Source organism: Tachyglossus aculeatus, chromosome 7, assembly GCF_015852505.1.
Source record: "Tachyglossus aculeatus isolate mTacAcu1 chromosome 7, mTacAcu1.pri, whole genome shotgun sequence".
Classification (NCBI taxonomy): domain Eukaryota; kingdom Metazoa; phylum Chordata; class Mammalia; order Monotremata; family Tachyglossidae; genus Tachyglossus; species Tachyglossus aculeatus.
The window spans coordinates 48,707,264-48,730,123 of record NC_052072.1 but is presented as its reverse complement, the minus strand read 5'-3'; the positions used below and the strand labels follow the sequence as shown (position 1 = coordinate 48,730,123).

At 44.1% G+C, this 22,860-nt stretch overlaps 1 protein-coding gene across 1 annotated transcript in view; it reads right to left on the bottom strand.

Moving 5' to 3' along the window:
• The window catches only part of COL18A1 (collagen type XVIII alpha 1 chain), a 108,882-nt gene extending 87,962 nt beyond the window's left edge, over nt 1–20,920 (bottom strand). The window contains exon 1 of the mRNA XM_038748676.1: nt 20,169–20,920. Coding sequence (XP_038604604.1) covers nt 20,169–20,808 — 640 coding nt within the window. The 5' untranslated portion in view covers nt 20,809–20,920. The remainder of the gene's footprint in view (nt 1–20,168) is intronic.
• Nucleotides 20,921–22,860: the final 1,940 nt, after the last annotated feature.

Here is a 22,860-nt window from a genome sequence, read left to right as displayed (position 1 = left end):
GCTGGTTCCTGGAAAGCTGGGCAAACGAACTAGGTGGAGACAGATTCTCTATCTAGACATTCCTTAAGATCCCATCCTCTTCAACTTTCTGCCTCCCAGGAGCAAATCCTAGAACTCCAAAGTCAATATAAGCAACGGCAGCAAGAGTCACAAGACCCAGATAACGAGATGAATCGCCTGAGTCACCGAATTCAAACATTTGGTGAGATCACCAGCGGCAAACCAGGGAAATGAGTTCTAACAAAATACCCTCACTGTGATTAGGAGTTCAACCATTGTCAACTTCCACAAGAGCAAAGCCAAACCACTAGCACCAGCAACTCGTAGGAGATACTATTCCTTCAAAGGTGCCCAGCAACAGATAGAGCTTTGTCAATCAACTCACAGGAAGCGATTATCTTTCTACAGAAACGTTCAGGGCATGTCACTCCCCCGCCTCAAAAATCTCTACTAGTTTCCTAACTACCTCCATATCAAACAAAAACTCCTCACTATTGAGTTTAAAGCTCTCCATCACCTTGCCCTCCCCCCCCTCCCCACCACCTCTTCTTGCTACTCTCCTACTATAACCAAGTCCACACACTTTGCTCCTCTGGTGCTAACCTTCTCACTGTGTCTCAGTCTCACCTGTCTCACCGTCAACCCCGGTTCACGTCCTACCTCTGACCTGGAATGCCCTTCCCTCCTCAAATCCACCAATTACTCTCCCCATCTTCAAAGCCTTACTGAAGGTGCATCTCCTACAAGCAATCAAATTTATTGAGCGCTTACTGTGTGCAGAGCACTGTACAAAGCGCTACAAGAGGCCTTCCCAGACTTAGCTCCACTTTTCCTCATCTCCCACTCCCTTCCGCGTCACCCTGACTCACTCCCAGCCCAACAGCACTTATGTTGTTATCTGTAATTATCTGTAATTATCTGTTATTTTATTTATTTATATTGATGTCTACTTACTTTTATTGATGCCTATCTCCCCTCTTCTAGACTGTGAACTCATTGTGGGCAGAGATTCTCTCTCTTTATTGCTGTACTGTACTTTCCCAAGCACTTAATACAGTGCTCTGCACACAGTAAGCACTCAATAAGTATGATTGAATGAGTGAATGAAAGCTTAAAATATGGAAGGTGAATGTAAATCTCATGCTACTCTCTGCAAATGGGAAAACACAAGCTATCACCTAATATCCCCAAAGAAGTGCAAGCATAAGGGATCTCTGATAATTTGTCATTTGAAATGCAAGTGTGATCCAGTGGATGGGCCATGACTCCCATAGGCCTGTGTGTCAGAAGGACCTCGGTTCTAATCCCGGCTAAATCACTTGTCTGTTGTGTGACCTTGGGCAAGTCACTTTACTTCTTTGTATCTCAGTTACCCCATCTGTAAAATGGGAATTAAGATTGTGAATCCCATATGAACCAGGGACTTTGCCCAACCTGACAAGCTTGTATATGCCCCAGTGTTTAGTGCAGTGCCTGGCACATAGTAGGACTTAAGTACCATAAAAAAGTAAGTTTCATTTGGCAATTTTTTGGTAATTTCTGGCTGCTGTCTGAATGATAAAGGGTCCACTTCATTCCAGCAAAAAATCCCATTTGAATGACCAATATCCTTCTTCAGTGCCATACTCTATGCCGTGACTGTTTCATAAAGTTGGGTTCATGAAGCATTCTTTGGCTGAGTGACTGGATTTTCTAATTGCCTGCTAGCGCTTAAGGGGTTTAGGGAAAACTAGGGGAGCATGGGGTCTTGACACATTTTTTTTTTCTTTTGGGGAGGTATTTATTAAGTGCTTATTATGTGTCTGGCACTGTACTATGCCTTAGGATAAATACAAGGTTATCAGGTTTGACACAGTCCCTGTCCCAACCCAGAGGACCTGGGTTTTAATACCAGTTCTGCCACTTGTTTGTTCTGTGACCTTGGGCAAGTCATTTCACTTCTCTGTGCCTCAGTTACCTCATCTGTAAAACAGGATTAAGACAGCTCTACGTGGGACAGGGACTGTGTTCAACCCGATTAACTCATTTCTCCCCCGGTGAAATACAGTGCCTGGCACATAGTAAGCACTTAACAAATACCATAAAAATAACAACAACACTCTTATTATTACTTTGTGACTTCTTAACCGCTGGCTAGTCCTCACCAGACTAACCAGTGCTGACAATGGTATTTACTTAGCGCTTACAATCAGTGGAATTTATTGAGCGCTTACTATGTGTAGAGCACTGTACCAGCTGCTTGGGAGAGTACAATGTAACAGAAGCTGTACGCACGCTCCCTGCCCGTAACAAGCTTACAGTCTAAAGGGACTTACAGTGTGCACAGTAGCATGCTAAGAACTTGGGAGAGTATAATATGGCAGAATTACCAGACAGATTACTTGCCCATAACTAGCTTACCATGTACAGGAACAATGCAAACCTCCACAATGCACCTTTAATGGAGTCGAGTTCAAAGGTGCTATCAAGACAGTGAAAGCGAGCACTGCTTCAGGAGCTTTGCCAACACCGCCCAACCAAACAAGCGTGAGAGCAGAAAATACTCGAAGAGAGGAAGTGTGCCTCAAGTGCCACTGGGGCTGTGGCAGATCCTTTGCCTGGAGGCTGCAGTCCAGGCATCAGCCAAGTCAACACTTCCTGCCTCCTCATATGACCTTCCTGGCCTACGTATAGATCCGCCTTCGCAAGTTTGGGAAATTCTCTTTACAAGGCTCAAAGTATTTCCACACCTATTCGGCAGTCTCTGCTCACTGTAATTCAGTCATGGATTAATAAACTGGGCAGGAAAACCTCTCTGTGTTCTGGGTTTCACCCTCATGAATGGGAGATTACCCGTGTAAATTCCTGTGAGAATTGCTAGCCGCAGGGAAGACTTTGATGGGAAAAGCCTCTCCATTAAGGTATTACAGGTCAGAAAGCATTCTTTCTCCCTTAGCTTTGTCTTTTTTTCAGCTACAAATAATTTTCAAAGCTTACTCAATGGGTTCCCACTGTAATTGTGACTAGTATTTTTTTCCCCGTATTTTAGGCTGAAGCCCCTCCTTTTCAGAGATTGTCAGCCAACTGTTTACAGTCCTAGAGGTCTTTCTGGCCATCTTGGGAAACCACTTAATTACAGATGACATATTGCACACAGGGTGTTAAAAGTGCCTCTTCCGGGGTTCATTTTGCTTCCGTCCATTTGTGGCTTTGAGGGCGCATAACTTGGGGGTATAACTTTTAAATACAGAATTTAATCTGATTCTAAAGGGCATTAAAACAAAGTACAAAATATCTTTGGCTTTCCAACACAAATACGGAGACGTGCATGCATAAGTGTCTTTCGTTAGGTGCAAGTGAAACTCTAGGGACCTAGCTCTTAATTCTATCATTAGGTCTAGTGGGACAGGGTAAGTCTCTGGTGTACTTTCCAGGAGTGCACTCTGAAATTTACAAATGAAGTGAAAGGAAGAAGGTGCAAGTTCTCCCTCTAGACTGTATGCACCTTGAGGGCAGAGAATGTGTCTACCAACTCTGTTATACTTAACTCTTCCAAGCACTTGTACAGTTCTCTGTCTACAGTAAGTCCTCAATAAATATGACAGATTGACTGAAGCTGTCAAGAGCATTTGATCCTTTTTCTTAACGATTGTATTTAGCGAACGCTGTTTCCTTCGGGTTTACTGAACTAAATGCACTTTTCAAATGGAAACCTCAGGTGAGCAAAGCTGGTAACTGCTAACCCTCACACAGCTGGAAACTCTAAAAATGATCATTGTTTATATCTTTCCCTAAAAGACAGGGTTAATTGGATAGCAAAATCTCTTTCCCATGCCACCTTCCATGCTTAACCACCAGCTTGTATAAGTGCACTCTCACAGATGTTTTCTGGTCCTCCCTCAGCCCCCACAGCACTTAGGTACATATCTGTAATTCATTGATTTATACTAATGTCTGTCTCCCCCTTTAGATTGTAAACTCATTTTGGGTAGAGAATATGTCTGCCAACTCTGTTATATTGTACTCTCCCAAGCACTTAGTTCAGTGCTCTGCACACAGTAAGTGCTCAGTAAGTACTATTGATTGATGGATGACTGGAATCTCACCCCCGTTTTACTTTGCAAAACTGGGTTCCCAGTGTTTGGAAGTTCATTTTATCGGTCATTTCTCAGAACGCATTTAGGGTGAGACCAGAGCCAGAAGGCCTCTACTGTGGAATGGATTTTGTTATAAACGTAAAACGAGTGACCTGGAGGTCGGGGATGATTAAGTTGACCTCTCAAGGCTCCTTTCAGTTGATTATTCTATGATAACTTATGACATGGTACAGTGCTCTGCACACAGTAAAATTTCAATAATTATGATTGAATGAATGACTTTGGTCAGTCCCCATTATCTATCATAGAGGAGAATTTTGAAGAGGCCAGGTTTTTGAAATCTGCTTCTCCCTACTTGACCTCTTCCTAGTGTTTAGCCCAACTAACATGGTAAAATGTAGGGTGCAGTTCAGACAAATGCCAATATTTTTAAGGACTTGCTTGTGCAAGGGAAAAATCTTTCAGACCCGCATGCTGTGCCTTGTAAAGATTCCAAAGACAGAAATGAGCAAAAAGTTCCCCTCTTTATTCTTACAAGGCTTTTTTTCTTCCTCCTTAAACCATCTGGTTTCATGTATTTCTGACCAACAAATCTGTACTGTTTGGCAACAGGTGTGGGCCCATTTATGCTGTTCACATATTCCCTTTCCTAGCAACTGCAGCCTACGGGAAAGTCTTTCCTAACCAAACTCACAGAAGCATTATTCCACACTAACAATTTAGGCCAGTGATTACCCCCGTCCACTCATGCAGTGAGAGAAAAATCACACATGAACACAAACACAAAAACTCCCGCTCCAACAAAAGCACCATTGAAGTTGTCCTGGTATTATTCTTTGTGTTTCAGTTGCATTTGATACGCAGGACTGAGATGCCTGATAGTCATTTTGTAAAGTAATCTTCCCAGCTTGCTTATGAAATAGTTCTGGGAGAGGGTGAAGCATCTGTATTTAATGGGGGAGACCTGCCCAAAAAGAGCTGTAATGCCCTGGACCATTTCACTTAGTCAATCAACTAGACATCATAGTCCTCCCTTCCCCCACCTCCTACCCCCCTCCCACAAGAATGTCCAAAACATGAATTTGGACCAGGAATAGATCGACCTAAATAATAATAATAATAATAATAATGGCATTTATTGAGCTCTTACTATGTGCAAACCACTGTTCTATACTTTCAGGGTTGAATTTTTTTCTTGCTATCTCATTTTCACCGCCACAGTTCAGTGCTTGGGGCAAACTAGTGATATAGAATATCTCACCCCAAGACCAAGAACTAATTTCTCCTAATAGATAACTGCACTCAAATCCAAGTACTTAGTTCATTGCTATATATCCTCTGGGCACATGCATGTGGTCTAACAATTATTCCCATTTATGGGAATGTCACGTCTAGACCGTGAGCCCACTGTTGGGTAGGGACTGTCTCTATATGTTGCCAACTTGTACTTCCCAAGCGCTTAGTACAGTGCTCTGCACACAGTAAGTGCTCAATAAATAGGATTGATTGATTGATTTCAGAAGCCATTTTTCTCTTCCCTGTAATACTGAATTATAATAATCAGTCAATCTCATTAAAAAGTGCCTTGAGAATGTAAGCTATTTTTGAACGTTTCCACAAAATTCCTATAGGCTCTTCAAGAGGATTAAATGAAAGGAGTGCTGTGTTCTCACCAGGACACTATCAAATTCATTTTTATCCCACTAAAAATAGATCCAACTCAAATGATAAAATTCACTGAAATGATTAGCAATGATTCAGTCAGATGATCAGTACGTTGTTACTCTGTCAAATACCTTTTAATCTGCCGTGTCAACACTAAGGGCTTGGATCCAACACTAGAGAATGATCCCATCAGCATGGGTCTCTACAGCACAACAAAAAAGCAGACGATAAACAAAGATGCAAGCTGAAATAAAGGGATCATACTGTCCGTTACTGAATTTAAAAGCCACTTCACTTCCTCTGGACTTTAAGCTTGCTATGGGCAGGGAAAATGTCTACCAGTTGTGTTATATTGTACTCTCCCAAGTATTTAGTATAGTGCTTCGCACACAGTAGGCACTCAATAAACACAAGTGATTGGCACTCCTAGGGCTGTTTCATTAGTTTGCATTTAAATTCTATGTCCTAAGCCCCCGTGATGCCACATTTTCTTAATCCACCCAAATTCAAAATCCATTTGGATGGGTGCATAGGGTTGAACTAGCTCAGCATCTCAGATCTTATCCATCTTGAACACGGAGTAGCGTGGCCTAGTGAGTCCACTGTTGGGTAGGGACTGTCTATATATGTTGCCAATTTGTACTTCCCAAGCGCTTAGTACAGTGCTCTGCACATAGTAAGCGCTCAATAAATACAATTGATGATGGAGACAGCACTTGACTGTGTTCCACTTGACTTGCTTCTATCCACCCAAGCGCTTATTATGGTGCCTGGCCCAGAGTAAGCACTTAATGAATGCCATTGTTATTATTATTATTGTTGGTTGTAGTTTTTGAAAGGATGCTTCAGAGGGTACAATTTAGAGGTGAGCTAAGAGGATGCAATAGAAATGAAGTAACAGGATTTCTTACAAAATAATAACAAAAGTATTTGTTAAGTACTTACTATATGCTGGAGAAGCAGAGTGGCCTAGTGGAAAAAGCACAAGCCTGGGAGTGAGAGGTCTTGGGTTCTAGACCTGACTCCACCCTTGTCAGCTGTGTGACCTTAGGCAAGTAACTTAACTTCTCTGTGCCTCCGTTACCTCATCTGTAAAATGGGGATTAAGACCGTGAGTCCACTATGGGACACCCATTGTGTCCAATCCAATTTGTTTGTATCCACCCCAGGGCTTAGTGCAGTGCTTGGCACCAAGTAAGCACTTAACAAATGCCATAAAAAGCACCGTTCTAAGCGCTGGGCTAGATACAAGTTGATTATATCGGACACAGTCTCTGTCCCACAGGGGGCTCACAGTATCAAATGCCATCATTATAAGGAGGAAGAACAGGTACTGAGTCAACATTTTCCAGATGAGGAAACAGACACAGAGAAGTGAAGTGATTTGCCTCAGGTTACGTGGAAGGGAAATGGGAGAACTGCGACTGATTCCCAGGCCTGTGCTCTTCCCACTGGGTCATGTTCCTTCTCTATAAATAAATCAAAAGTCCTGACAATCAGTTTCGAGGCTCTCCAGCAGTTGACTCCCTCTTCCCTATGATAACAATTATGGTATTTGTTAAACACTTACTATGTGCCAAGGTGGATACAAACAAATCAGGTCGGATGCAGTCCCTGTCCCATGTGGGGCTCACAGTCTCAATCCCCATTTTACAGATGAGGAAACTGAGGCCCAGAGAAATGAAGTGATTTTCCTGAGGTCAAACAGCAGACAAGTGGTGGAACTAGGATTACAACCCATGACTTCCTAATTCCCAGGCCCGTGCTCTATCCACTATGCCATGCTACTTCCCAATCTGCTTTCTATCTTTGCCAGTCATGACCTAGCCTAGAATCTTTATTCCTTCCAAGCAAGCTTTCTAGCCATTCCTCAATCCTGCCTCTCCTGTTTCCCACTTCTGCTTGAGAACATCCCAGGAGAAAGCCCCTTCTTACCTTCCTCAATCTCCTAAGAGCCACCACCTCCAGAGGCCACAATTCCCCTAAATTCCTGATCAATCCAGCCCCTCAGTTACCTCAACATCCCCATTTATTTGTGTTAGTTGTTTATTCATTTCCGTTTCGACACTGTCTCCTTGTCTCCCCATTAAATGAAAAATTTTTTCCAGGTGAGGAATTGCATCTTAATAGTTCCACATATCCCCTAGGATTCATTCAACCATATTTATTGAGTGCTTACTGTGTGCAAGGCACTGTACTAAGAACTTGGGAGAGTACAGTATAACAACAAACATGTACATTCCCTGTGCGCAATGAGCTCACAGTCTAGAGGGGATCTAACATAATACTCTCTCATTTCTTAGGCACTCAATACTGTTGATTCTGATCATAGTGCTGGGATCCATGTCTGGTGAAGGAATAAGTGAAAATGCTTCTGACTTTGCATAACCTTGAGTCAAGTGTCTTGGTCTCCTAAAACAAAGATCAATATCCCCTGTCTCCTGCTTACCTGGCAGGGATGTTTGAAAAGAAAGAAAAATTTGATATTTCTTGTGAAGTGAGCAAACTTCTTGAAAGAAAATAATTTATATACATTAAAATAATATCAGATGTTATTAGAGAGTTTTTATGGCATCGACCCTTCCCAATCATGAGAAATGCAGACTCTACCCTGAGGAGGCATTGGCAAGGGAAGAGCGAGTTAATGAGTTTGCAAGCCCAGAAATCATTTACTTTACTTCAAAGTAAAACAAACCTTGCCACGTTAGGGTTCCTTATGCAATATTCTATAAAGAGAACAGCTAGGCATGTTGCTTCATGAGCAAAAAAGATAAACAGACCTTGTAATTTGTAACATACCCTCTGGCGATGCCAAATTTGAAGATTGAGCCTTAACATTTTAAATAACCCAGTGAAATTAGACATGTAGCTGGTCATTGAAAAGAAGTTGAAAAAACTGAGCATTTGGCAAATGACCCATATTCATTAGATCATGAAAAGTGTGGAAACAAGAACATTTCATGAAATCCTTTAACACTGAAAATTATTCTAAGGAATGCAAATTCAAACCATCTGGTTTCAACAGCTGTTGTTTAGGGAGTTCTTTATGCTCAAGCTCATACAAAAAGATGTTGTGAGTTGATAATGCTGCACGCTCACAAATATTTCCCTCCTACATTTTAACAAAATGTCACAGGAGGATTATTATACCTACAGCCTACAATTTCTCTGCAAGAAACAGAGAACTGATCCCTTGGAAAAATACAGTCTATTCAAAATGGAAAAATTCCAGTTCTCCCCCTTATTTCCCAGCACAGAATCGAAGGAAAAAAAAAAAGAGTTCCCTTTCACCCGCTTTATAATGAAAGTTGACAAAGATAATCCTATCTCTGATTCAGAAACATTCCAACATGGAAGCTGACTAATACTCTAATACTCTAATGTATTTATGTAGGGTGGGGGGGGGGGGAAGGAGAGATCCTATCAAAATTGTTCTTTTATTGCATTTCTCTGTTGTACTCTCCCAAGCACTTGGCACAATGCTCTTCACGTAGTAAGCACTCAATAAATACAATTGATTGATTGATAACTTTGACGTAGGCACACAACATAATCAATGATACATCAATGGTACCTCAGTGATATTCATTGAGTGCTTATTTTGTGCAAGGCACTGTAATAATAATGATAATAATAATAATAATGGTATTTGTTAAGTGCTTACTATGTGCCAAGCACTGTCCTAAGCACTGGGGTAGATACAAGGTAATCAGGTTGTTCCACATGGGGCTCACAGTCTTCATTCCCATTTTACAGAGGAGGTAACTGAGGAACAGAGAAGCAGCGTGGCTCAGTGGAAAGAGCCCGGGCTTTGGAGTCAGAGGTCATGGGTTCGAATCCTGGCTCTGCCACAAGTCTGCTGTGTGACCTTGGGCAAGTTACTTAACTTCTCTGAGCCTGTTACCTCATCTGTAAAATGGGTATTAAGACTGTGAGCCCCATGTTGGACAACCCAATCACCTTGTATCCCCACAGCACTTAGAACAGTGCTTTGCACATAGTAAGCGCTGAACAAATGTCATTATTATTATTAAGTGACTTGCCCAAAGTCACACAGCTGACAAGTGGCAGAGCTGAGAATAGAACCCACAACCTCCGACTCCCAAGCTCATGCTCTTTCCACTAAGCCACACTGCTTCTCAATGAACACTTGAGAGAGCACAACAGAGTTGCCATGATTTTTGCCCTCTTTCAACCCTCGAATTCTCCATACCTATTAAAGGAAAGAACCAAAAGAGAGTTTGGTGTAACAACCTATGCTACAGGAGAAGAAAAGGAAACTCTTGAATAGAGGCAACATGGCCTAGTGGAAAGAGCACAGGCTTGAGAGTCAGAGGATGTGGGTTCTAATCCTGGGTCTGCCATTTGTCTGCTGTGTGACCTTGGGAAAGCCACTTCAACTTCTCTGTGCTTCAATTACCTCATCTGTAAAATGGGGATTAAGACTGTGAACCCCACATGGGACAAGCTGATTACTTTGTACCTATCCCAGTGCTTAGAACAGTGCTGGGCACATAGTAAGCACTTAATACCATAATTATTATTATTATTATTAGAAATGCTAAAAAAAAGTCCCTTAAAGCTTTCCAGAACTAGGATTCATCTCAAGGTCTTTGCTCAAGGTTTTCTAATCTCAACAATTACTGTACTATATGTGTTCTCTGGAATCTGGGAAAACGGTCTGTTATATTGGGCTTTCCTAAGCACTTAGTAAAGTGCTCTGTACACAATAAGTGCTCAATAACTACAACTGACTGACTGATGAATAAGTTAATGCCAGCAAGTTTGCAACCTGATGCAATCCCTCTGCTGCAGAAGCCATGCCGTTTTCTGGAAAACGGCTATTCCTACAGCTCATGTGACCATGCCTTCCCAGTTGCACCATCAAAGGATGATTTAAACCCAGTCTGGAGGCTAAGAGACTTCCAGCTGTTGGTTCATCACCTAGAATGGGCAAAATCCAGGCTTTTGACCCCCAGTCATTCCAAGGAAAAAGCTATCAGACTTGATTCGTTGATTAAAACATCTTAAAACTGAATTTCAGAGCAGGAAGGAGATGAGCCTTCTGCCTCACACAAGCAAAGGAAATACTATAAGTAAACCAATTAAATCTGGATGAATTGATACTAACGCTTATTCGTGTTAGAAAGTTCAGACAACTGCACAAAATATAGAGGTGTTTCCTTGTTTGCTTGAGCTTTTACAAGATGATCTGAGCTTGTCGAGAATTCAGGTGATAACAATGTAATTAACAGGAGCTCAGAGACCCATAAGGAAAGGCACTGTGTGCCCTGGCTACTTGTTTTACACTGTGAGCCAGTACCTCAGCTTTCCCACCGGCACAAAACTTGGAGGTGTTTTGCTTGTTTGCTTGAGCTTTTACCAGATTTTCCCATCTGCACTATTGAGAAAAAATCCATTTATGCCTCTAGGATGATGGAAATGATCAGTGACTTCATCACCCTGCTGGAGATACTATAAAAACAAAAAGCATCGAGGACAAGAGTGTCACTATTTAATACTACAACTACTATTAATAATAATAATAATTGTGATATTTGTTAAGCGCTTAATATGTGCCAGGCACTATATCAAGTGCTGGGGTGGATACAAGCTAATTGGGTTGGACACAATCCCTGTCCCATGTGGGGATCACAGTCTCAATCCCCATTTTACAGATGAGGTAACTGAGGCCCACTGAAGTGACTTGCCCAAGGTCACACAGCAGACAAGTGGTGGAGCTGGGATTAGAACCTATGACCTTCTTAACGCCTGCGGCCGAGTTTTGCGGATCAGAAGCGGCACCCAAGTTTACAAGACTGGAGGGGAATGGTATTTGTTAAGGACTTACTATGTGTCAAACACTGTTCTAAGCACTGGGAGAGAAACAAGTTAATTAGGTTGGACACCGTCCCTGTCCCGCATGGGGCTCACAGTCTAAGTAGGTGGGAGAACACAGAGAAGTTAAGTGACTTGACCAAGGTCACACAGAAAGTAATTGGCAGAGTTCGGATTAGAACCCAGGTCCTCTGACTTCCAGGCACATGCTCTTTCCACTAGGCCCTACTACTTTTCTTCCCTTGTGGGTAGGGAACATGTTTACCAACTCTGTCAATCAATCAATCGTATTTATTGAGCGCTTACTGTGTGCGGAGCACTGTACTAAGCACTTGGGAAGTACAAGTTGGCAACATATAGAGACAGTCCCTACCCAACAGTGGGCTCACAGTCTAAAAGGTGGGCTCACAGAAGCTTAGTACAATGCTCTGCACACAGTAAGCACTTGATATATATAATTGACTGATTGGTTGAGGGACACACTCAGCAAATCTGTGGACTCTGGGAACTCCCATAAAGACACCTTTCATGTGTGACCTATTGACGATGTCACTACACCACTTGTGTGTCACGTAAAATCTGTACCATGTATCACGAGGCCGGCAAAGGGGTGCTTGGTATTAGAAGTCGCCTTAACGTAAAGTACGATAGCTGAATTCCCTCATATAGCTTTAAATGGTTTTTGCATCTTTTGTAAGAATTTCACCCAGTGCTTTGAAAGCCTTGTACTATATCTCAATTGTTTTCAATCCATTTTACCCTAACTCCTCTCTGCCCACTGAAACAAATGTTGATACAACACGTTCTTTTATTGAGAAGGGGGCTCGTAAGAATGCAACTGGCCCTTAAAAGAGGAATGTCTATATTTTGAGTGAAAGTTTATTCATGACAACCCTACCCTTAATGTAGCTGTTCAAACCTGTGTGACTTGCATAAAGGGACTGAATTGCTGCGTGAAGTAGACCTAAAACTCCAGGCATCTGAACTGTTAAGCATTTAGATATCAATCCACCCAACACCACTTAGGCGTACATTCATCACACTCTGATGCTTCCTCTATCTGGAATTTACTTTAATGTCTATCCTCCTCACTAGAACTATAAGCTCCTTGAGGGAGGGCAGGGCATGTCTACCCATTTCTTTGGTATTGTACTCTCCCAACTGCTTAGAACAGTGTTCTGCATGCAATAAGCATTCAATAAATACCACTGATTGATTTACCTATTCTCTCCTTGCTCTCAATTGGATCTCTCATCAAGCTCTTATATTCAACAATCACGGGATTTCTCAAAAATAAAAGAGCCATGAAGAAAGAGATGTCTTCAGGTGGGGAACAGTAGCAGAAGCATATGAACTGGTAACAGAAGTTGCATTGTCTTTTGAAATAAAGCACAAAGGGAAATCACCAGAGAAAATTTCCTTGCAGGGAAGCAGATGTGTTCCCAGATGAAATGTCTCAAGTTTTCCTTTGGGCAGCTGCTGCTCTTTAGCTCCCTGTTTGGAATCCTACCTCACATCCACAGCTTCGAAGGCAAGTTAGGTTACCCTTGCATGGGGACTGTTCTCACGTTTTCTACCAGCCTCCATCCACCACCACCCTCTGTCTGAATTGTTTTTTCTTCATGGTATTTGTTAAGCACTTACTATGTGCCAGGCACTGACCTAAGCCCCGGGGTAGATACAGAACAATCAGGTTGGACACCATCCATGTCCTACAAGGGGCTCCCAGTCTAAATCCCTATATTACTGATAAGGTAGCTGAGGCACAGAAAAGTTAAGTGATTTGCCCAAGGTCAAACAGCAGACAAGCAGTGGAGCAGAGATTAGAACCCAGGTCCTGTGATTCCCAGGTCTGTGCTCTTTCCACCAGGTCACGCTGCTTTTCAATTATTTCCTAGGGTACCAATAATCTCTTAATTGTTTTTATTGAGCACTTACTACGTGCAGACCATTGAACTATGTGCTTGGGAGAGTACAACAAAATTAGCAGACGTGTTCCATGACCATAATGAATTCTTAAGGGTTCTCAAACACATCTGTAACACATATTCTTTAGGAGGGCACCAAACAGTAATTCTATTATTGGGGAAATTCAGTTATTGAGAACTCTGTAAGGGAAGGTCATATGTCTTGTAAGGAAAGAGGAACATCTTTACATCCACAGTCAAATCCCTTTCCTCTCATCTTCAGTGATCCTAATTCTTTGCAAGATGTCCGGACTATAAGAGCATTACATTCATGGATGTAATGACTCAGGAATGGGGTTTTGCAAGACACCAAAGATACAGAAATGCAAAATTAGCCCAAAGGCAAGTTAAGCAATGATGGGCTGGAAGCAAAAAGAAGGGAAAGAGCTGTGGGACATTAAATGTAAGGGCTGTGACAGCAGAACAGTGTACTTTTAAAAGGAGAAGCAGGGAGGAAATAAGAGAGACCTAAGCCAGGGTCTCTGTTGGCTTCCTTCCAGTAGGGTCCCTTCCTAGGCCCCTGAATGGCTGACTCTCTCCTCTGACCTCCTGCTGGTTGTTGATTTGTCGGACACACCTGATACGTGCAAATAACTTTGTGATAAACACTCAACACCTGCACTGCACTAATATCGGAGATGGACCAAAATCACCACCCTCTGTAAACATTAACTTTGAATAATCTCAGCCTTCGAGGGTGCAGTGGAAGGAGATGTGTCGGTTAAGTTCAGACAGCCTAATGTGCTCCCATGAAGCTTAATTCTCCTTGGTGTTGCTAGGTAGTTAAGCTCCAAAATCCAGATATTTCAATCAGCTAACTGTGGTACTTAATAATAATAATGATGGTATTTGTTAAGCGCTTACTATGTGCAAAGTACAGTTCTAAGTGCTGGGGGGATACAAGGTGATCAGGTTGTCCCATGTGGGGCTCACAATCAATCCCCATTTTGCAGATGAGGTAAATGAGGCACAGAGAAGTTGAGTGACTTGCCCAAAGTCACACAGCCGATAAGTGGCAGAGCCAGGATTAGAACCCACGATTTCCGACTCCTAAGCACTTACTACATGCTGAGCACTGGGGAAGATAAAGAATAATCAGGTTGGTTACAGTCCCTAGCCCAGAAGGAGCTACCGGTCTAGTAAAACAAACAGTCTGGTAAAATAACGGGATTTCACAGCTGAAAGTTTGGGAAATATTCTAGGTCATTCAAAAAAAAAAAAAAACACCTCCCAAGCCTCAGACTTTCTTACTTTTCAACAGCATCACAAGACACATGATGTAAAAAACTCCAGAGGTTGCCCATTCACCTCCATGTCAAAAAAAAGCTCCTCATTCTTGGCTCTGCAGCACTCCACCACCTTGACCCTGCTTACTTCACCTCGCTTCTCTTCTTCTACAACCCAGTCTGCACACTCAGCTCCTCTAGTGCTAAACTTCTCACCGGGCCTCGAAACTCACCTGTCTCACTGCCAGCCCCAAAGCATGTCCTGCCTCTGGCCTGGGACGTCCTCCCTCCTCAAATCTGACAGGCAATTACTCTCACCCCCTTCGAAGCCTTATTGAAGGCACAACTCCTCCAAGAGGCCTTCCCAGACTAAGTCCCAACTTTCCCCATCTCTCACTCCCTTCTGCATCGCCCTGACTTGCTCCCTTTGCCCTTCATCCGTCCCAGTCCCTCGGCATATATGTACATATCTATAATTTTATGTATTTGTATTGATGTCTGTCTCCCCGCCACCCACCCCAAGACTGTAACTGTAAACTCACTGTAGGCGGGGAATGTGTCTATTTATTGCTGTATTATACTCTACCAAGAGCTCAGTACAGTGCTCTGCACACAGTTAGTGCTCAATAAATATGATGGAATAAATTAATGAATGAACAAACCAACTAGTCTGGGCTCCAGAGTTGTTTCCCGGGATGATAATGTTCCTTATGGGCCAAATTCTGCTCCAAGTTGCTAACCTCCTAATTAACTTAATCCCATCCCTAGGGCTTGAAAGACTTAATTGTTTAGTATTGTTTCAATAGCTTGTAGAAACAGTATATTAAATGGAGACAGAGGTCAAGAGTATTGAATTATGGGCCTATGGATGTGCCTTTCTCATAAATATTCATGGTCTCTCCGGGGAAAGCAAGTTATGAAAACTCAACCCCTTCACTTAACACGGAAATATCCCACATGGTTGTCACTACTGGATTTCAGTGGGAGAGACTCCTGTGATTACCATCCCACTCTTCCCCTCTATTTCCAATGTTCAGTATTTGGTTTTCAGTTGGAATCGGGGGCAGGTATGATGGGTCTGGATTTTCTGTCAGGCCTTAATAAGGAGGAAGACCAATCTGGATTCATTTCCCTTTATCTCAGGAGTAACAAAGGCAACTGAGGTATCTGCCGCAGGTCACAACGTCAGAAACAGGTCAACATCTGACTCTTGGCCTCCAAGTGAACTAATTAAAAAACGGACTGCCCTCTGGGCACTTCCCTCATTAGATGCTAGAGACAGCCTGAGCTCTGTGCCCAACACGGCAAACGTACCCCTTCCATGCAGCTGCATATCCAGACTTCCCACTCTCTTCAGAGCTCTGACCGAAAGAGCAGCAAATACAGCGAACATGTATGGAATACGAACAGGGCCACTCTTAAATTGCACCCACAGGCAAGTGATGATTTTGTGCAGCTCAACAATTTTTCACTTTAGTGGAGGAATGCAATGAATTGCAGGGGGAACATGAAAATCTTTCCCAGAAATATTACTCAGAAATTGATCTCACTGTAAGGTAAAGTATCTTGCACCGCCACCTTCCTGGATTTTGACAACTTGATGTGTGTGAGTCCTGCAAACGTACCCCAATAAATTCAGGTATTTCCCAGAAGCTCATCATTTACACTAAGCTATCCCACCAACTGGGGAATACAATTTGCCATCTACCCTAACGAAAATCTTTAGTCTTTTCGACGAAAAAGAGCTAGGAAAGCATGGACCCAAAACAAGCCACCGCTATTCTGCTAAAAGCGATGTCAGAAATCCAGAATTTGAAGTTTTGAAACACACATGCAGCTGTGATACTTTTGCTCTCCTTGCACCCAGGGGTAAAACTAAAAATAATTTCAAACTGGAATGTCCTTAATTTCACACAGAGGTTCTCCCCACAGCCCAGTGTGCAAGGACTATAGGGCTGGGCAGGACCCTTCCTCACAGACCCTGGGTTTCTCCCTCTTCCCTGGAAGACTCTACCCCTTCCACGTTCTGGTTTCTACTGGTGGCAGTGAGAGGGCATCAGTCTGCTGCCAGGGGAAGGGTCCAGATCACCCCAACCAGGTCCCAGGCCAGCATCCAGCCAGCAGAGGAAGAGGAGAGGATGGCTTCTAGCGGCCAGAAGACTAGTAGGGGTTGGGGCTGGGGCTGCTGCCTCTCCCAACCCAGGGCCTTATGCAATGGGGTGCCACTTCATTCATTCATTCATTCAATCGTATTTATTGAGCGCTTACTATGTGCAAAGCACTGTTCTAAGCAGTGGGGGGGATACAAGGGGATCAGGTTGTCCCATGTGGGGCTCACAGTCTTAATCCCCGTTTTACAGATGAGGTAACTGAGGCCCAGAGAAGTGAAGTGACTTGGCCAAAGTCACACGGCTGACAATTGGCAGAGCCGGGATTCGTACCCATGACCTCTGACTCCAAAGCCCGTGCTCTTCCCACTTAGCCACACCACTTCTTACCACCAACACCACAGCGGAAAAAGTTTCATGCCATAACATTTCCATCCAGCATTGCCTGCATCCCAGTGCTGCCCAGACCCAGGATGCCTCAAACACTTGGTGGTAATAATAATAAAAATAATGATGGTAATAGTAATTGTATTTGTTTAGTACTCACTATGTGCCAAGCACTTTTCTAAGTACTGGGGTAAATACAAGGTAATCAGATTGGACACAGTCCCTGTCCCACATGGGGTTCCCAGTCTTAATCCCCATTTTACAGATGAGGTAACTAAGGCACAGAGGAGTTAGGTGACTTGCTCAAGGTCACACAGCAGACAAGTGGTAGAGCTGGGATTAGAACCTCCGTCCTCTGACTCCCAAACCCGTGATCTTGCCACTAGGTAGGGGTGCCAGAGTTCCTCATAATCCCTGCGATGTTCAAGTACATACACTGGACTTGGAAATGTTAGGCCGAGTCAGCTTCTGGCTGACCCTGAGAAAACCATGGAAGACCCATCTGCTGCTGCCAAATTGGAATTCATCTTTAAATGAAATCTTAGAAGGGGTAAGGAACGGAGGAGAGAGTTGGGGATGGTAACATATCTCAAACTGCTGAAATCCTGAAATCTGCAGAATGTTAAATTCATTTATGGGGTTATTTCAGATATTCCCTCCCCCACACACATACCACAAAAACATCTTTTACTAAGATACTGTGAGAAAGCGCCCTGGGAAGTTGTGCTCTGATCCTTAAGACTGGTCAAGACAATCCAGCGGAGGGCCCAAGAGCTTGCAAAGGGACCAGAAAGGCACAACTACAGCCTACCACTCCAGGACCACAGGTCCCAAACAACTTATTCCACAGGGGATTAGGACATCATAAATTATTAAATGACATGTGGCCTCTTTTCCTGCTCTACAAAACCATAAAGGAGCGCATCTTTTCTCTCAAATCTCTTTTAAACTCCCTGAAGCAAGATCTTAACAGATCTGAGAACAGAGGGAGAAAAAAGCATGGAAGATAGAGAAACAACGTGGCTCAGTGGAAAAGAGCCCGGGCTTTGGAGTCAGAGGTCATGAGTTCAAATCCCAGCTCCACCACTTGTCAGCTGTGTGATTTTGGGCAAGTCACTTCACTTCTCTGTGCCCCAGTTCCCTCATCTGTAAAATGGGGATGAAGACTGTGAGCCCCCTGTGGGACAACCTGATCACCTTGTAACCTCCCTAGCGCTTAGAACAGTGCTTTGCACATAGTAAGCACTTAATAAATGTCATTATTATTATTATTAAGACTGATTTTTTGTTTTGTTTTTCCATTTGCCTCCAAAGTCCATGCTTGTGTGGCCCATCTTTTTGGTAAGGGCAGTCAATACCCTTACCGTTAAAACCTGAAGTGCCACCCTCCTCTGGCAATCAGCTCATGCTACTAAATCTGTAGGGTTTGTTGCCAAGGCATAAATGCCAGGACCAAGGTTCGTGCTACCATAATATGCTAAGGGGCAAGTTGGTTAAAGATTCAGGAACAACAGTGGGAGGAATCATAAAGTTCGCAAGACAGGAACAGTCCTCCACACGGGTCTGAAATCAGTGATGCTGCCTTTTCCTTGTCTAGGGGAGGAATGTCGCCCGGCTGCTTGCCTGCTTCCCGTCACGCTTCAGGCTGTGCTTTCTAGGACAAGGAGTGAAGCATCCTCTGTAAGGTCAGAGCAGAGCAGGAGTTTTCAGCAGGGATGGTCCTCCCGTCACACACGGCCCAGACCCCATCAAACCCATATTGGTGGTGCTCTGATTGAAGGACAACTCAGGCAGAGAAATCGCTTCCTCAAACCCACGTTGACCAACCCTCACCCACTCCTGGCAAGAGTGCCAGCCAAGACAGCGTTTTCAGGGTGGCAGAATAGTTCAGTTGATGTTTCTGCAACAAGGAGGTGAACGATCTTACCTGGTGGTGAGGAAACGGGGCGCGGGGTGGGGGCGATGGCGGGGGGAAAGGTGGGGGGAAAGCCCATTGCCCCTAGCAATTACCTGCAGAAACATTGATAAACACACAAGAATACTCATCTTCCTCAGCAGGGAGAGACTCGCATGAGATTGGGAGCTGGCCCTCTTTCAAATGAATCCAACAGAAATCTCTCAGGGCCTCACAGAACTCCCGGCATGGTGGAGGCATTATCGGAAGAGAGGCGTTACATTGAGGAACCATCAGTAAGCAGAAAAACCACTCCAACAAGCGGTGACACTGCGATCGGAGAAGCCCCTCCCACTCATGCAAAGCCTCCCGTATCTGCAAGTCACTGCTGTGATTGAGATAATTGGGTAGCCAGAAACGCTCAATGCCCAGACGTCTGCAAATGGACCAGTCAGCTGGTACAGGCCAGCAGTGGCCCACGGATGGAGTCATTTGGGGCAAGGAGGAAGGGGCCACCCCGCTGCTAGTGCTTAAAGTTGTGGTTAGTAAATCAGACCCAAGAGATTCAGAATTATTGGCAGGAGAGAATCCCACAAAATTAGCTGCATTTGCATTAGAGACAGAATCGTTCCCATGGGTGCCAGCTACGGCTAGTCTAGGATGGCCACCAGAAGGACCACTGTCCTGCAAAAATCGGCGGCCGTTCCGTTTAGGGCCGTGGTGGACACTGCCTCCGAGAGGGGCCGGCAGCTCAGAGGGTGAAGGAGAGCGGGAGAGCCAGCTTCCCCAAGCGCCCGCCACCAGTGGGGACAGAAGCCCCTCAAGCTTGCCGCTGTGGCGCTGCGATTCCAGCTGGTGTGGAGAGGTATCAATGGGGGGAGATCCTTTTCTTCCCGGGGAAGCTCCGTGCCCTGGGATGCCGGTGCCTTCTTGGATTTCCCCCGGAAAGGGTCCCCGAGGAGCTGTTGGAGCAGGGCCACCTGGTGAAAATGGAAAAGAAGCACTACCTGGGGGAGGAGCGGAAGGCTTCGTTAAGAGCACGCCTGTCCCGTTCTGCTCCAGAGGAGATGGAGTCGCCCTGGACGGGGCTTGGGCCTCTGTCCAACCCACGTCCACTGGGCTTTCCGCATCATCCGCTGGAGCAGCCGTCCCATTCTGAATAGCCTGGGGTTCCGGTTCCGTCCCGGGAGCAGAGGACAGCGTGGGGGTGACCGGAGCTGGGCCGGCTGTGGTCTTCTCATCCCACAGTTTCAAGAAACTCCGGATGCCCTGAGCCACGTTTAGGATCTGAGCACCCACGCCGGCAATGTTTTCCTGTCTTTCTTCCGGCTTGGGAGAGGGGGCTGTCGTGGGGGGTAGGGTGCCGCCTTCATCGGCCTCTGACTCCCGGGGAGGAAATGGATCCGGGGATTTCGCTGGTAGCAGTGTCGCTGGGGTGGTTCGAGGTGCCTCGCTTGCAGGACTTGCAGAAGTGCCAGGTGGCTCTGTGGTCTGCAGGACAGGTGCAGTGCTCTCGGCTGAGGGGGTGGTTTTTAGCTTCCCGGTTGGAGCAGACCAGAAATTTAAACCGAGAAACTGTGTCTCTGAGAGAGCAAAACAGTAGGTGAGCAGGAGGAGATGCCTCAAACTATTCACAGGTGAAGCCATCAAAAAAGGAAGAAAAATGGATTTGGAGAATTAAAAGAGAGAAACGAGATTTCTGCTTGCAGCTGAGTTGGTCTGTGCAGGACGATTTGCACTGATCTGTCCTCTGCAGCTCTGAAAAGCGTGCATAACCCTCCAAAGTGAGCAACAAAACTGATGGAGGTGTGGCTAGTCAAATCCCAAGTCAGCCCTCCCTCTTTACAGCCTGCCTTCCCCATTCACTGATTCCTCTCCCAAAAACAAGTGTGGGTCTCCCAGGAAGAAAAGGCAGTTCGCCCCGGAGTTTGGGGACAGTTCACAAGCATATCCGAAGGGTTTCCTTGAGCCGTAAACCAAAGCCAGTCAGAGGAGAGAAAAAAAAGTTGCCAAAAGATAGTCCAAGTCATCTGAGAACTAGCAACTCTGAACTGTCATTGCAAGCTTCTTTGAGCTTTCTGCTGTTTACTACCTGTTTGTACCCTAGCCTAAACCTTTAACTCTTTCCTGACTAGATGTTCTACAGTTATAAATGCAATCATGTAAAATGGTTAAGACTTGTGCGTGCCCCTTCTCAGTTCATATATTAACACACCCACCTTTCCAACTCCCCACAGAACAAACTCCTCTTTTACACCAGGGCCAGAAAAGAGGTCAAGATATTCTCCTACATTAAGAAAAAGGCCTAAAACAGAGATGGATTATTTTATAAAAAGGTTTTCTGTTTCCTGAAAAATCCCTAAGCGTGGAGTTCATGTTCTAACACAGTATAGCATTGTCGCTCAGCCATTCCATTGTAAATACATGTTCAAGGAGGTTCCAAATTGAAACTTGGCGTGAAATCCTTGGCCTTTGGCCACTGGCTTGTGGTAAATTTTGAATTATAAAAAAAGGCTTTAACTTGTTACCTTCTGACGGTTAAAATAACTTGGATTCTTCCTTTTATAAAAAATGCTTGCCTGTAGCCAGGACTGTTTAATGTTCCTAAAGAGCTATGAAGAGTGGTTTCTCATGAGTTCTTCCACAATTGTGACAGGCCCTCTAGTTATACGCCTACACGCTAAGGATAGAGGATGCTCAGATTGGAAGATTTCACTGTTCTGATGTTGTGCTTTCTACTCATCAATTTCCAGAACTTTTCTTGGGCATTAAACACACACTATGGATCATCGCCTAGCCCAGTGCTCCTCCTCCACACTTCTAGAGGAGATGCTTCAGTGGCCAGGATCCCATTTATTGAATACATAGCAAGCATTTCTCATTTTAAAAACCTGTCTGAACAACTCTGGAAAAATTGCTTGGGAGATCTTGCTAGCACACCCACTTCACTCTTTCCTTTCACAAGATATGCTTCCTTGGCAAATCTTGAAGATTTTCCCATTGAGTCTCGGGTAGTTCTGGAAGTTTTTGAGAATAATCCTCTATCTCTGACTTCATTATGTCTATTTGTAGTATATAAGGCACCTTAGCTACTTTTCAATGCAGCTTGATCCAAAGGCCACTGAATTCATATCTTAATTATAAATGATCAGTCTTCAGTAAAATACTGAAGTGGGTCATAATGTGACAATACCACCTAATTCAAAACAGACTTCATTGATAAGGTTCCGGGGAGCAAAAAAAGCCTCTACCCAGAGTTCTAGAGCAATCGACCTACCTTGCCCAACAAGGAGTTTATTTGGAGTGGGCAAGGGCCAGTTATCATGCTTTAAGAGCAGTGAAATTCAAGAGATGGACTTCTTCATCTTAAGCCAGCCTCCTCCAGTTAACTTTGTCACAAATCTAGTCATCTGTCAATGGTACCACAGAAAAACACAATCACATATATTGCTATACAGAGTATGCTTGGGGGAGTATAATATAATAAACTTGTTAGATATGATCCCTGCCCTCAAGTCTAGTGAGGGGAAGGCAGACATTAAAATAAATTGCAGATAGGAGAAATGGAAGAGTATAAAGATATGCACATAAGTGTTGTGGGGCTGAAGGTGGGGTGAATATCAAAGTTCATAAGGAGTAAAGACAGAAGTGCAGAGATGATGCAGAAGGAAGGGGAAATAGGGGAAGGAAATGAAGGGT